The sequence below is a fragment of the Halyomorpha halys genome, unplaced genomic scaffold, assembly GCF_000696795.3.
Source record: "Halyomorpha halys isolate HHAL.00 unplaced genomic scaffold, Hhal_1.1 Scaffold114.1, whole genome shotgun sequence".
NCBI lineage: Eukaryota > Metazoa > Arthropoda > Insecta > Hemiptera > Pentatomidae > Halyomorpha > Halyomorpha halys.
In genome coordinates, this window is record NW_027110293.1 from 478,414 (window position 1) to 493,841 (window position 15,428).

A 15,428-nucleotide genomic window follows, 5' to 3' on the forward strand; every position below is an offset into this window, starting at 1 on the left:
AAAATCCTCAAAACAAGTAGTAAGTAAAAAAATCCAGTCAGCGTAGATTTCAAATCATTTCCTGCAGCAGTCAGTATAAATTACCTCGGCTCGACAATAACCTTAATAAATTATTAATTGACGAAGTTAGATCAGCGTTTAACAATTGCAAAGTCAAATACCAGGTGGAGAGACAGAATCAACAAAGACGCGAAAGATCTACATACCGCAAAACATTAAATAATATATAATTTTAGGGGTTTGATTTGAAAATGGACAGTTCAGGTCCGAAATGTTAACCAATTTATAGTTAAAATGTGTGTGTGAAGATACCTGGGAATCCCCCACGATCGCCACCTGGAATCATTATATCAACGTTAAACGAACCCAAATCTAGGCAAGGTTAACAATGCAGTATCTTATCGTAAATAGAAAATCTAAATTTAAACCTTAAACAAATATTCTCATTTAAAAACAATACTAAGTTCATGGCTGTGAAGTCTGCGTTGCAGCATCCATTAACAAAAAGAAAAAAAATTACAACAATACCAAATCAAGGTATTAGGAATTGCAGTAAATGCACTTTTGTTTTTTTAAGAAATAGACGATTTTGATCGAGTCTGGCACCCAGGACTGCTATACAAGATCCGTAAATTCCTACCCCCTACATATTATCTCATTATCCGTTCTTATCTCTCAGACAGGTAATTTCAATTAAATCATAACAACGCTTATTCATCCCTGTTTCTTCCCTCTGCTGGTGTACCTCAGGGTAGTATCCTTGGTCCTATCCTTTATACAGTTTTTACAGCTGACATCCCAACCCAGCCTAACACTATTCTCACCACGCATGCCGATGACACATGCCAATTGTCAGTGAATAATGATCCTTCCATTGTATTATATTATCCCAATCCCTCCAATCCCACATCACCACCCTTGAAGAATGGTGCCAAAACTGGAGGATTAAAATAAATTCCAATAAATCCCACCAAATCAAATTTACCCTTCGTCTTGCCCCACAGTATCTTTTAATGATACCCCACTTATCTGGACAAACGACTGACATGGAATCCTCATACAAGACTTAGATAGATAGATTGTAGATAACTATGGTTGTCTTTTGCACCAGACTATACTCAGTATAATATGAGCCCACCAGGTATTTAATAAAAGTATTATGTATTAACTATTTTTAACCATGTATTAGTAACAGTCGGAATACGTAGGTTAGTGTAAATGGTCTCGTTTGAAACGTAAAGTGGTGATTTTGTTGCCAGTCTTAAAAATTGCGATTAAAAATTCTTTTTATCAGGTCCATATGGGTTTTAGTAAGTAATTAGGACGTAATATACGTTAGGTTTCTGCCTGAGTGACTTAGAACGTCTGTGTAATATGGGATGCAATTGTCTAAGTCGGAAATTTAGTACTTAACGTTTTGTTTTGACGTTTGGACTCTATGTCAATCTAATTAAGTCCTAAATAACTTACAGTATTTGTTTGTGATATTGGGTGGTAGTATATGTAAACTAGAGAAAATGTGACATGTGATATAGTTTTTTTTTAATATTAATTTATTGCTATTTACAACTGTACATTATAATACATTTAGTAAATCTGATCTAAGTTAAATTGGAGTGTTGCAGGCGTGTAGAGAAACAACCCTTTGGTAGCACTCTAATGACATTTTACATTAGCTGGTCTCGTGGCCATCTTTTTTTCAGGCACCTCGGAGGATTGTCAGGAATGGGAGAGGATTCAAGGTTAGAAACTAGGGGGTTTGAGTGGTTAGAGAGTTTATAATGGAAGGAGTGATATCTGGTTCGGGGTAGATCGGTTACTTTATGTATGATTTTATTTGTGACAAAGTAAGGAGCATTGAGAATTTTACGAAGGATTTTGGACTGTAAGGATTGGATACGAGAGAAATTCGAAGGTTTAGTGGAGCCCCAAAGCTCAACTCCATATGTCCAGATTGGCCTTATTACAGTCATGTAGATCAGTCTTTTGTAATGTGTTGGAAATTTAGACCGTTTGTCTAGTAAGTGCTGTAATAGTAGAAATCGACGTGCAGTTTCCTGTCTTTTCAGTCTGGTGTGAGGATTCCAGGCTAAACGTTTTTTAATGTAGTTAAATTTTAACAAGAAGCATATTAGAAATAACGTCCCAAAAATGTATACTCAAAATTAAATTAATGAATATAATTTCGGAAGCATCATTTATCTTTTGGAAAGTTGTTCCTTAAGGATGTGATTCGTGATGAACCGATTGGTGGTGGCTTCGAGATACCTTGTTTGGTAACGGAATAATTTATGTCGAGTTTCCCTTTCAGCGGGAGGAATTAATGGAAAGCCTTTTTACCAAATTAACGAATCATAATATGCGCATTGAACCCTCTTGAGTGACAACCTCTTCTTCGTAATGGCCGAGTGCCAACAATCGATACGATCATTAAGAATATTGTACTCCTTTCACTGGCCATAGGTAAACCGATAATATTTTTATAACCTTATATTTCCATATGTCGCCTCATTTCAAAATGAAATATCCTATAACAAAAATATTTGTCCAATTGGCGAAATGGACTTTTATTATAAATTGATAAAACAACACATCCGTCGGAAGAGAAACGGCCATATTATTTGTAAGGTCAACATGACAGGTATAAAACTGAAATGAATTGCGTAATGCATATTTCATAACCTACATACCCCACCTGTCAGCTCTGGTCTAGTTAGTATAGTGACGTGGAAATGTTCGGGTTTCAGATATGATAATAATACAATCACTCATACAAATTGCATCAGAACTTGTCGATAATATTAATATCTGATATTATCACATTGAGACAGTTGTTACAAAATACAATGCGTATTAGGAAAATATACTGGTCGTCAGGCGTCCTTATAAAGGGACAGAATATATGACTGACAATGTAGAAGACCCTAATTTAGGTGTCAATTAACCATGAAACCAACTTGGCACATTCCTAATTTCCAAATAGACGTTAATTATTTAGAGATATTTATAAGATAAAATTTTAATTATGGTTGGAGAAGTTTGTTGGGGGGTGCGGTCAGCAAAGAACAACATAAATAAACAAAACCAAATTTATTTATTTTATGCCAACGTTTCGACCCGAGTATCAGGGCTATAGAACCAAAGAGATAACAACAACATTTAGAGAAACATAAAATTGAAAAGAAATGGTATACAAACAAATTTGGAATTATACAAAATATTAATTGAATCATAAATGATAAAAAATTTATAACTGATAATTGAATAGTAAAAAAAATAAATTGATTGATAATCGTAGAATTTGATGGTAGTAGATTGAAAACAGTGAAAAATGAAATATAATATGATGTAGGTAAGAAGATATGTATAATATAAGATATGCAAGTAGTGTTTAAAAAACTGAAAGATACTTGCATATCTTATATTATACATATCTTCTTACCTACATGATGTTATATTTCATCTGTCACGGTTTTCAATTTACTACCATACAATTCCACGATTATCAATCAATTTTATTTTTTTTACTATTCAATTATCAGTTATAAATTTTTTATCATTTATGATTCAATTCAATATTTTGTATAATTCCAAATTTGTTTGTATACTATTTCTTTTCAATTTTATCTTTCTCTAAATTTTTTTTTGTTATCTCTTTTGTTCTATAACCCTGATGAAGACCTGAACTCAGGTCGAAACGTCGGCATAAATTTGGTTTTGTTCACTTATGTTGTTCTTTGCTGACCGCCCCCCCCCCCGACAAACTTCTCCAATCATTAATCTACGGTCAACTATCTACACCTCATTTTAATTATGGTTTATTATTAATAAAACATAAATAGAAATAAAAATAGATATAAATTTGTACAGCTACAAACCATGAAGAGTCAGGGGTAGAGGACTTTATAAAGAAATACTTTAAGGAGGTGATTTGGTCAGAATCCGGCTCAACAACCAGATTTATATTCAATTAAAGATACCCATTTTATGAGGCTGGATTGACACCGGAGGGCTCCCGAACCCACAGTGTTAACTCACGACTACAGTAACAGAATAAATAATTATCTCTCTCAGCCGGATTCGAATTCGTGTCCTTGGAGTTAATAGCAAAATACATCTTTTTTTAATATCCCCCCTCAGTCAATCGCTATAATGGACCCCTAAATTCTTAAAGCAGAAACATTTGTTTCCTTTCATAAATAGCCATAAGATAATAAATAAAGAATAAAATGTAGAAAAATTGTTTTTATTACAAATTTGATATAACAGTAATACAAATTAATTCTACCTATTAGAGTTAGTATATATATTATTATAGTTACTATTAATAGTTATTATTATAGGTATATATATTATAGTTACTTCTATCTATTAAGAAAAAAAAAAAAAAGAGAAATGAAAAAGAATAATAATTTTGTGTTGTGATATTTCTAAAAAGAAAAATGGTTCAATTGAAAATTAAAAAAAAAAAAAACTTTGAATTTCACTGAAAATGTGTTTTTTAATTTTGGTAGCTTTTTCTCAGCATAGATTCGTAAAAAAAACAACTAATATATGGAATATTCCCATGAATACAATTATTAATGAATAATGAAATTCCTAAGACGTATGGTTTGCTACACTTTGTTATTTTAATGCAAATGTTCAAAAATTCCTTATTTTATTTCTGGCACTATCATTTTTAATGGTTCCTTTAATAGCCATAAGATAATAAATAAAGAATAAAATATAAATAATGTTGAAAATGAGCTGATCTTGAAACGAGAAGAAAGAACATAAGAAATGAAATAGGGTTGAATTCGTCCAACAAAGCAGATGAATTAATAACATGCCCTTGAAAGTACATTTAATAGTTTTGAGCCTTTATATCTATGTATGCTTTATACCCATTTATGACATTTTTAAAATATAAGATATTATATTTAGAAAATTTAAACAAAAAAAAAATAAAAATTTCCCAAAAATACATTTTTCCTTAAACACATAAATTCGTGAAAAAATTGACAGGAATACAATACATTCCTTATCTAAAATAATAATAATCATGAAGTCTTAACGAACCCGAACGATCGATGGCGATACCACTAAACGCTCTCTGCATTCACCCTTCCAGTGATGCCCCTCTGAACCAAATTATAGTAAATTAGTTTTACGCAATCCTCCCATCTACGTTTCGGTCTACCCTCGGACGTTTACCCGTTGGTTCAGGGTTTATTAACATTTTAGGGATCCGCTCGTTACTAAGCCCTACAACCATACACGCTTATCTAAACCGTAAAGCTATAACTTGAATTATATTTATTGAATGTAGGTCCCTTATTTAGCGTTGTGTAATCTTCTAAATTCTCCCGTTAATTCATCCTTTTTCGGTCGGAATGTTTTGCGTAATACTTTATTTAAGAAACCCTTAAGGCGCTGTTCATCCCAGAGACCACATCTAGCATCCATAAAGAACAGTGGGAAGGATAATAGTTTTGTAAATTCCAATTGTTATGTATTTGGACAGAAGGTATGAGCTAAGCAGTTTCGAAATTGAAAAATAACAAGCATTTCCTCCCTTCAACCTAGCTTTTATCTCCTCATCCATTTCGTTTTTTTTAGTTACCGTAGAACCTAAATACTTAAACATATCAACCTGTTCAAACATATTTCTTCCTATATTTATATCACCGAAATTGCTCGCGTTTCTACTGCTAACCATGTATTTTGTTTTATCCATTCCTTATCTAAACAGTGAGAAAAATAAAAAGTCGATTTTTAAAGTTTTAGAGTATTATTTATCGATATTTTTATTGATAGTTCGATAATTCTTGCCCAAGCCGTTCAGTTGAATCGTTTATTTCAGAAAAAATATTCTCATCACAAAAAAAATCTTTCTCAATACTAAAATTTTTTTATTACAAATTTGATATAAAAGTAATACAAATTAGTTCTATCTATTAGAGTTAGTATATATATTATTATAGTTACTATTAATAGTTATTATTATAGGTATATATATTATAGTTACTTCTATCTATTAAGCAAAAAAAAGAAAAGAAAAAGAATAATAATTTTGTGTTATATTTCTAAAATAAATAATTCAATTGAAAATTTAAAAAAAAAAACATTGAATTTCACTGAAAATGTGTTTTTTAATTTTGGTAGCTGAGAAAAGCATAGATACGTAAAAAAAAAACTAATATATGGAATATTCCCCTGAATACAATTATTCATGAATAATGAAATTCCTAACACATATGGTTTGCTACACATTGTTATTTTAATGCAAATGTTCAAAAATTCGTTATCTTATTTCTGGCACTATCATTACTAATGTTTCACCACTTTATCTCGTTGAAGCATCAAGATACAATTTTGAACTATGGGTCATAATAAAAAGGATGAAATGATGAACATTTTCCTCACTTAAGTATGAAGCTTCGATTCTTAATTTTCGAAATATTTTAATCTAAATGAAAACTCATCTAGCGTTGCCTCACACCTTACGTTTTATTTCGAGTGTACTCTCACGTCATGAAATCACAATGTAACATAAGTTGTAGAACTTTAGTAAAGTAGTTGAATAGTTAAATATTTTTTCCTATTATTCTGTGTTGCTTCCTAATCGTTACACGAACAATCTTCTCACCATTAATAACATACGCTCGACTAATAATTTTGCTATTTTTCATTGAAAAGTGTATTTATGTATGTATATATGTATTTAATTATACCTTTATATTACTAGAAAGAAAAGCAACAGATTCTCTCATTCTCTATTTTTGCCAAGTGCTGCAATGTTAAATTGTGGGGTAAGGCACTGAAGAGACAAATGAATTGTTTCATTAGATCTTCATGGCGCTCTAGTGTAGGTTGGTGTTCTCAACTTAAGGTGGATTTAGCCAACTTTCTCACGGCAATACAACGGTCTTTGCCAATCCTTTATAAGCAAAAAGACCCCATATATTAATTTCTTTACTGGGTTCTTATGTAAACCCTTTGAATAATATTTCCAATGGATTCCATATAGAAGTGACAAATCAGAATCCTGAGCCACTGGCATATTACTAAGCGCCAATATCCTCCCATCCCCTCCCCCCCAAAAAAATTACTTTTCACTTCATTCAATATTTTGGAAACCAATTGAAGATTAAAGATTTCAATGGTCAACATTTAAATGTAACGAAGAAACATAAAGAGAGAGATAGGGAGAGAGACAGAGAGATTTAGAGGGAGCAGAAAAAAATATTTGAAATTTGACGAATATAATGAGAGAGGACAGGGGTGTTAAAGGATAGAATTGGAAGGTTTGTACTCACCCATACTGCGCCGGCAGAACAGCGGGGTAACCAGTTCGAAGACCAGGGAAAGTTAGACCTGAAATAGAAAAAATATTATTAATATATATATTTAGATAAGTACCATTGGAAAAATTAAAACAAACACATATTATCGAATAATTAAAAAAAAATTAAATCGCAGAACTTGTGCGATTTAATTTTTTTTTAATTCAGCGCTGCCCCACGGTGAAATATCAGAATATATATTTTTTTACTCCTGCTGTTTAAGTAAGGCGCCCCCTCACTTCTGAACTGAAATTCATTATGCCATTTAGTGGCAAAGATAAGTGGTAGGAGACCTGGGCAGCCATCTTGATCCCAAATAAAATAGGGGTAAGAACCAATTTGAGTAGCCATCTTGACCTGGACAGGTGAAGAAAGAGAAAGAACTCTTTAAGGTCTCTTCTGATAATAATGATGAGGAAGTAAAACTTTATACTCAGGCGGCGGTGGCACGAGGATGAGAAGAAAGAAACAAGAGGGAACTCTTATTTCATCTTCATATTCACACCAGAACCAACCTTCAAGCCTCAAGAATATCAAACAAGTAAAATGTAATATTTAAATCAATTAATGTAATGAAACCAAACTATCACTAACAAACTAACCATATTGTAACTATTCTGTTCAAACCGTACAGCAAATTGTGTCAGAAAACTTATAAAGAGAGAATAGAGGTTATTTATTTTAAAAGTATATGATATCAATTTATTATACATACAGTCCACTCATTACCAGCAAATTATAAGTAGTTCTTTATTCCAACCAGCCATACCAGCACATAATAATTAATTTGGGTAATATCCTCCAACTTTCACTCCGGGGAATATCCAAATTAAACACCTGCCAAGTCATTTCTGACCAGACAGGGGGTTAGCTACAGGTTACCACCCCCATACTATGGAAGAGAGGATAAGTCTTCATTCCGTGGAACTGTCACTAAATAAAAGTTGACCTAGCCAGATTTGAACTGTGGAGGGAAGTGTGAAAAAAAAACAACTCCAAAATGGAATGTGTCTAATCATTTAGATGAGTGTTGTTTCTTATAATCAAATCAATATTATAAAACAAAATATAAAATGTATAAATTATAAACGAATTCACCGTAAGTGGTTTTACCATAAAATAATATTTGTGAGCCGCAGACCTGATCTTAATGACAATAGTTTGACGTTATATTAGGGAAATGTTTTAAACTATCCAACATAAAATATTTCGTCCAACTCAATACAAACAAAACTTAGTGTACAAACTGTAATTTTTCAAAAGTAGGTTTTTTTTCTCTAAATTTCTACGACCATTTCTAACTTAAAACTAGAAATTTTTTTTCATATTTTTGATAAAGAAGAAAAAATGAGTTTCATCGATTTTTGTGATGAGACTATATTCTCCTAAAAGTGGACATATTGGAGCAACGTTTGCGTATGTTATATTTACTTATTGAAGTCGGGGTCCTTTCTGGAAGGAGTAACCTACATAACATGAGAACAATAATAAAATTAACTACTATGAATTAGAATTTTATTTATAAGAAAACATGATTTTAATGATGGAAAAATTAATTTTTAACTAATTAAAGTTTATATTTTAATACTTGAAAATATTATTAAAAAAAAAAAAATGCAAATCATTGAATTCAGCATTCTGATTAACATATTCATAAGAATAACAGAAGATTTAAACAATTTAGAGGTTTTTGCACAAAAGGTAGATGCCCGAACTCCCATGGCTACAAATTGCCTCTAATATTAACCATGATAAATCGAAAAGTATAAATGTATTCGTTAATGTGATGTAGATTGAACAAAAACTCACTTTATAAATATTCTCTTAAATAATTTTTAAGTAGTAAAATTATAAACATAAAAAAAATTACATTTGTTTGTAAATTTAATTTAATTTATTTATATCAAAATATTTTCACTTTTCAGCGATGAGTCTCATATAACATTGATAAGTCGGTAAAATTTTAATAATTATTTATTTAAAATAATTTTTTTTTCGATATATGGTATCAATATGAGAACATTAAATTTGGTAAACTTATACATATATTATTAAGTCAAGAAAAAAATTCTCAAAATACATATACACACATGCCTTTGATAAAACTAATACATGACAATAAAAGGTTCTCATATATTATGCAATATTGAGTGAGTAGAAATATGGGCCAATAAGAAACCGATGGCAGAGGGAACCTTTCAATCTCTGTTTGTTTCTTATTTGGAAGTGCATTATGTAAATGGTTAGCGGACCAATGAGATCGGGTTTGGGAATTGGCGGTCCCCTATTGGTCGAGGGCAGTCCCTGTCGAATGGCGGGGAGTTATCGGTTTCTCATCAGCTGACCTACCTACACCCACCTGCCTCCTATGTCGCTATTCTAAGTATATTGGTAATTGTGATCTTCAATATATCAAATATATTCAAAATATAGTGAAATAGAAAAATAGAAGAAACGATGGAAGATTCCACAATTAAAAACATAATAAAATAAAGAATGATAATCAGTAATATATTACCTAAAAACATTAACATATCGATTGTTTTGCTTGAAAAAATATATATATTATTTTTTACTTTGTTTTGATTCATTCTATAGATTAGTTTTTGACACCCCGACTAGTATTGGGCCAATATACAAAGAAAACACAGTTTAGAAAATAACCCCTATTAGTACAAAAGCCCAAGAGGAGAAAAAAGTCAGTGATCTCACCCTAATTTTTGATTACTTTCATGAAAACTATATATGATTAATAGTCAAAACTGATGAGTCTGCCAAGTATAGGTAGGGGGAATAAAATAAATGGGGGCTGTTTCGAAACGATAAAAAAACTAATTTTTCAATCGGAGCTCTATATCTCAAAAAATAGAAACAAAACAATAAAACCTAAGAGAACGTCATTTAAAGAAGAGTAAAATTGCTAAAATATGAGCCCTAATAGAGTTATTTACATTAATTGGTTTTGGAGATATTGCTTTTTAAAGGGCAACATTTCATAAAAATGTTGTATGGAACGTACTGAAAGATCAGTAGTTAAGGAATTTATTTTGAAAAATTTATATCTCAAAAACCATTTGACGTACAGACGTCTATTAGCGCTCAAATCAAAGCTAGTTTAAAGAGCCATAAAGTAGTTTATAATGTTTATCTTCATAGGAATAATAGTTTACATGAAAATTGCTAAAATAAATTGATATATAGTTGTTCGGATAAATTTTCATTTGCCAAATATATATTCATATACGAAGATAAGAGTCATAAACTAGTTAAATTTCCATTATTTTGAGTGTTGGCAGACATATGTGCGTCTTATGGTCTAGAGATATATTTTTTCAAAAATCCAACATTTTATACAAACACTAGAAATTAACATTTTGTGAGTTTATCTTGTCAAATATCATGAAAACTACTACTTCTACAAAGTAAAACATAATCAACTTTTTTGTAGTCCATTAAACTAGCTTTATTTTGAGTGCCAATAGACATCTGTACGTCACATAGTTCCTGACAAATAGATTTCTCAAAATAAATTAACTAACTTCAAATCTTTCAGTAGATTTTTAAGAAGTTTTCCTTTTTAAAAAGCTACATCTCGAGAACTATTGGACGTAAATAGCTCTTTTAGGGATAATATTTCAGAAAATTTAATCTTCTTTAAATAATCTTCTCTTAGATTTTCTTGTGTTGTTGGTAGTTTTTAAAATATAGAGCTCCGAATGAAAAATTAATGTTTTTTTAAGGTTTTGAAACAGCCGCCATTTTTTATTTTCCCTACCTATACTTGGCAGACTCATCAATTTTGACAAGTAATTATACATAGTTTTCATTAAAGTAATCAAAAATTGGGGTGAGATAACTGCCTTTTTTTCTTCCCGGCTCTTGTACCATAAAGTATGAATATATAATATAATACATATTACATACATAATGCTAAACTATTATTAATTATATTTTAGTTTAGTTTTACCTTGTTAGCGACAGATAATAGAGGATTGTGTGTAAGATTCAATTAGACTGAGCTTGGTAGAGGAACTATGTAAAATAATGTATCAAGTCAGGAAATTTATGAAGACAAAGTGCATAGCTTTTTCCACGTTCCGGGGAAACTCATGAGAAAATGGAATATCCTGCTCATCTACGAATTTTCTACCTTGTTTTCTAAGATCTAAACTATAATTACATCAGTGCTATAAATACTACATACGAAACTAATAATAACACAGGTCTATAAAGAGAAACTTTCGAAAATGCTGGTTGATCTTTATATATTATGTTGTTCTGAAAATCAACTCAGTTTTCCTCCATCATGCACAGATGTTTCGCAAATATTTTTTACACAATGCCATTTCTGTATAGTAAAAATCATGATAATCTCTCATAACTCGTAAGGTACTTCAAACTTATTTGGAACATAAAGAAATCTATAAATACAAAAAAATACTATAAAATATATCTAATAGCACAAATCAAATTCTATTAAGTCAATATAAATTTGAGATATAATAGAATGTATTCATGATTATTAAAATATATTTGAATAACTGGAAGAAAATAGTTGACCGTATGAAGTAGCTATTGTGGACATCCAAATTTTTTTTTTAAATTTTCTTTATTGTATTTAATTGTAGGTATTTATTTTTATCTTCACCTTATAATACTTAAATATATTTTTTTAATTTTTATCGTTGTTACTTTTCTTATCATTACTAATCTCCAACGAACGATCTATACACCAATTTAATATCCATATCACGTCTAAAAGATTGTCGACTACTCATTATTGTTATTACTTGTCACAGTTTTACTGCCTACTATTTTCATCCATATTGTTTTAATGTTCTCTTGATTTATTATACAACTATTTCTCCCATTTTTCAGGATTTCTATTTTTATTTTTTAATTTAGTTATATATACTTTTTTTGTCTCTCTCTCTATACAGTATGTAATATTTTATACATTGTAATATTACACAAGCGATTTGATGATTCTGTCATTTTACTCATCTATATATTATAAAAGATCTTACCCTTTTTCGAGCAGTTGACATCTATGTTACAATCTGACAGGTACTTCCATTTATGTTTATTTGTTATTTTTATTCATGTTTCCTTGTTACTATAATCCTATCCCCTTTACCATATTTATATCCCATTCTGTTAAACTTTTTATACCTACCACTTTACCGTACTTATAACTAGTTCAAACGAGTATTTTCTACAAGTTATTACTCTAGTGCTATATTTAGAATTCTATCACACCTTGCTGTATCTCTTAGTAACTAGTTTCGAGTCCTCCTATATGTATTCTTCCTTAAATTATTCTTATATCTTTTATAAGATATAAAAGATATAAGAATTTGTTTTTTTTTAAAACAAAAAATTATTTATTTCATTTTCGTGTTTTCTTTGTATGTTTATGTTAATTTTTTGTCAATTCTTACAATGTCTGTTGACCGCCACCCTGACTATCTTCCTACAATATTTGAATAACATTTTGTAGTCTTCAAATATATCAAATTAATACATATTGTTATCATCGAAAACCTAGTGGTAATAAGCATATTATATAATTAAGTTATATAAACAGAGTGAGAGGATCAAGTTTTCATAACGCGGGGCCTCCACGAAATAAAAGTATACCCGCCCAGGACGAATTCGAGCCGGCGCCAACGTAGATTGGTTGTAGGTTAATAAGGTAACACCTCCACTACCTCGAATATAAACTGCCTAAAATGCTCTGAATTATAGACAATATTAATAATAGAGTTCAATTATAATAACTAAATAAAAACAGTATTATTATGGATGGATAAAATGTTTAAAATCTGCCAGGCAGACGGTATTTGACTATGTTCAGTATTATGTATTTTTCAATATAATATCAAAATGTATAAAGTCACGTTTTCAATTATATTCTATTCGATAAAAATCTCTAACGAAAACAAAAAGGTGTATATTTATGACTTGGTAAGGTGAGTGAATTTCTTTGCACAATTTTCTAAATCAACCTTGAAACGTTTGTCACTAGCGCATACTTTAGACAAATGTCTAATTTTAACCTCAATTTGATATTGAAAACTGAATTTGACCAAATAGAGTACCCTAGAAATTATGAAATATTTTCATAATGTTTGTGCTACAAGGCTGAAATTACATGTCATAGATTTGTGAACAATTATTAGGTAATGGAAGAAACAAAGTTCATTTTCAGCTTTACCACACCTAAAATATAACAAAAATGATCAAATCAAATTTTTGGTTGTGTTATCAAATTAACTTTCTATACGGCTCATAATGGTTACATCATATTGTGCAATACCGATATTTTCCTCGCAGTTCTTACCTGCTATGCAGACACGACCTGTTCATCACACCTAGACTCAAAGTGTCTTATTGATAGATCATAGGGATATGCGATATACGATTAAGTTGGAGAAGTTGAGACAGAGTTGGGATAGAAGGGAATTGGATCATTGCCAACGGAAAGCTGGATTCTGTTGTTCAAGTTCAATAATTAGAGTATTATCAAGTAACTGTCAATATTAGTTGAATTAAAAAATAAAATAAATAATAATAAAATTTTTCTGCTGGGAATATTGAAGAAAATGATGTAAAAAATTCAACAAAATTAATGTACATAACTATTTTTATTTGCTTGATTCTTCTAAACATGTTTTTGAAAATTTGAAGTTTTTAAAAATTATTAATGTTTTTTTTTTTTTTTTAAAAAAAGTCAGTTTTATTTTTTGTCAGGTTATCGAATGAAAAATTAATGTTTTTTAAGGTTTTGAAACAGCCGCCATTTTTTATTCTTCCTACACCTTCAAGCCTCAAGAATATCAAACAAGTAAAATGTAATATTTAAATCAATTAATGTAATGAAACCAAACTATCACTAACAAACTAACCATATTGTAACTATTCTGTTCAAACCGTACAGCAAATTGTGTCAGAAAACTTATAAAGAGAGAATAGAGGTTATTTATTTTAAAAGTATATGATATCAATTTATTATACATACAGTCCACTCATTACCAGCAAATTATAAGTAGTTCTTTATTCCAACCAGCCATACCAGCACATAATAATTAATTTGGGTAATATCCTCCAACTTTCACTCCGGGGAATATCCAAATTAAACACCTGCCAAGTCATTTCTGACCAGACAGGGGGTTAGCTACAGGTTACCACCCCCATACTATGGAAGAGAGGATAAGTCTTCATTCCGTGGAACTGTCACTAAATAAAAGTTGACCTAGCCAGATTTGAACTGTGGAGGGAAGTGTGAAAAAAAAACAACTCCAAAATGGAATGTGTCTAATCATTTAGATGAGTGTTGTTTCTTATAATCAAATCAATATTATAAAACAAAATATAAAATGTATAAATTATAAACGAATTCACCGTAAGTGGTTTTACCATAAAATAATATTTGTGAGCCGCAGACCTGATCTTAATGACAATAGTTTGACGTTATATTAGGGAAATGTTTTAAACTATCCAACATAAAATATTTCGTCCAACTCAATACAAACAAAACTTAGTGTACAAACTGTAATTTTTCAAAAGTAGGTTTTTTTTCTCTAAATTTCTACGACCATTTCTAACTTAAAACTAGAAATTTTTTTTCATATTTTTGATAAAGAAGAAAAAATGAGTTTCATCGATTTTTGTGATGAGACTATATTCTCCTAAAAGTGGACATATTGGAGCAACGTTTGCGTATGTTATATTTACTTATTGAAGTCGGGGTCCTTTCTGGAAGGAGTAACCTACATAACATGAGAACAATAATAAAATTAACTACTATGAATTAGAATTTTATTTATAAGAAAACATGATTTTAATGATGGAAAAATTAATTTTTAACTAATTAAAGTTTATATTTTAATACTTGAAAATATTATTAAAAAAAAAAAAATGCAAATCATTGAATTCAGCATTCTGATTAACATATTCATAAGAATAACAGAAGATTTAAACAATTTAGAGGTTTTTGCACAAAAGGTAGATGCCCGAACTCCCATGGCTACAAATTGCCTCTAATATTAACCATGATAAATCGAAAAGTATAAATGTATTCGTTAATGTGATGTAGAT

General features: G+C 30.2%; 1 protein-coding gene across 1 annotated transcript in view; it reads right to left on the minus strand.

Moving 5' to 3' along the window:
- LOC106677931 (RNA-binding protein 24-B) overlaps positions 1-7,359 on the minus strand; it is a gene marked incomplete at its 5' end in the record, with an annotated part of 100,360 nt that extends 93,001 nt beyond the window's left edge. Inside the window, 1 exon segment of the mRNA XM_067048448.1 lies at positions 7,302-7,359. Coding sequence (XP_066904549.1) covers positions 7,302-7,359 — 58 coding nt within the window.
- Positions 7,360-15,428: the final 8,069 nt, after the last annotated feature.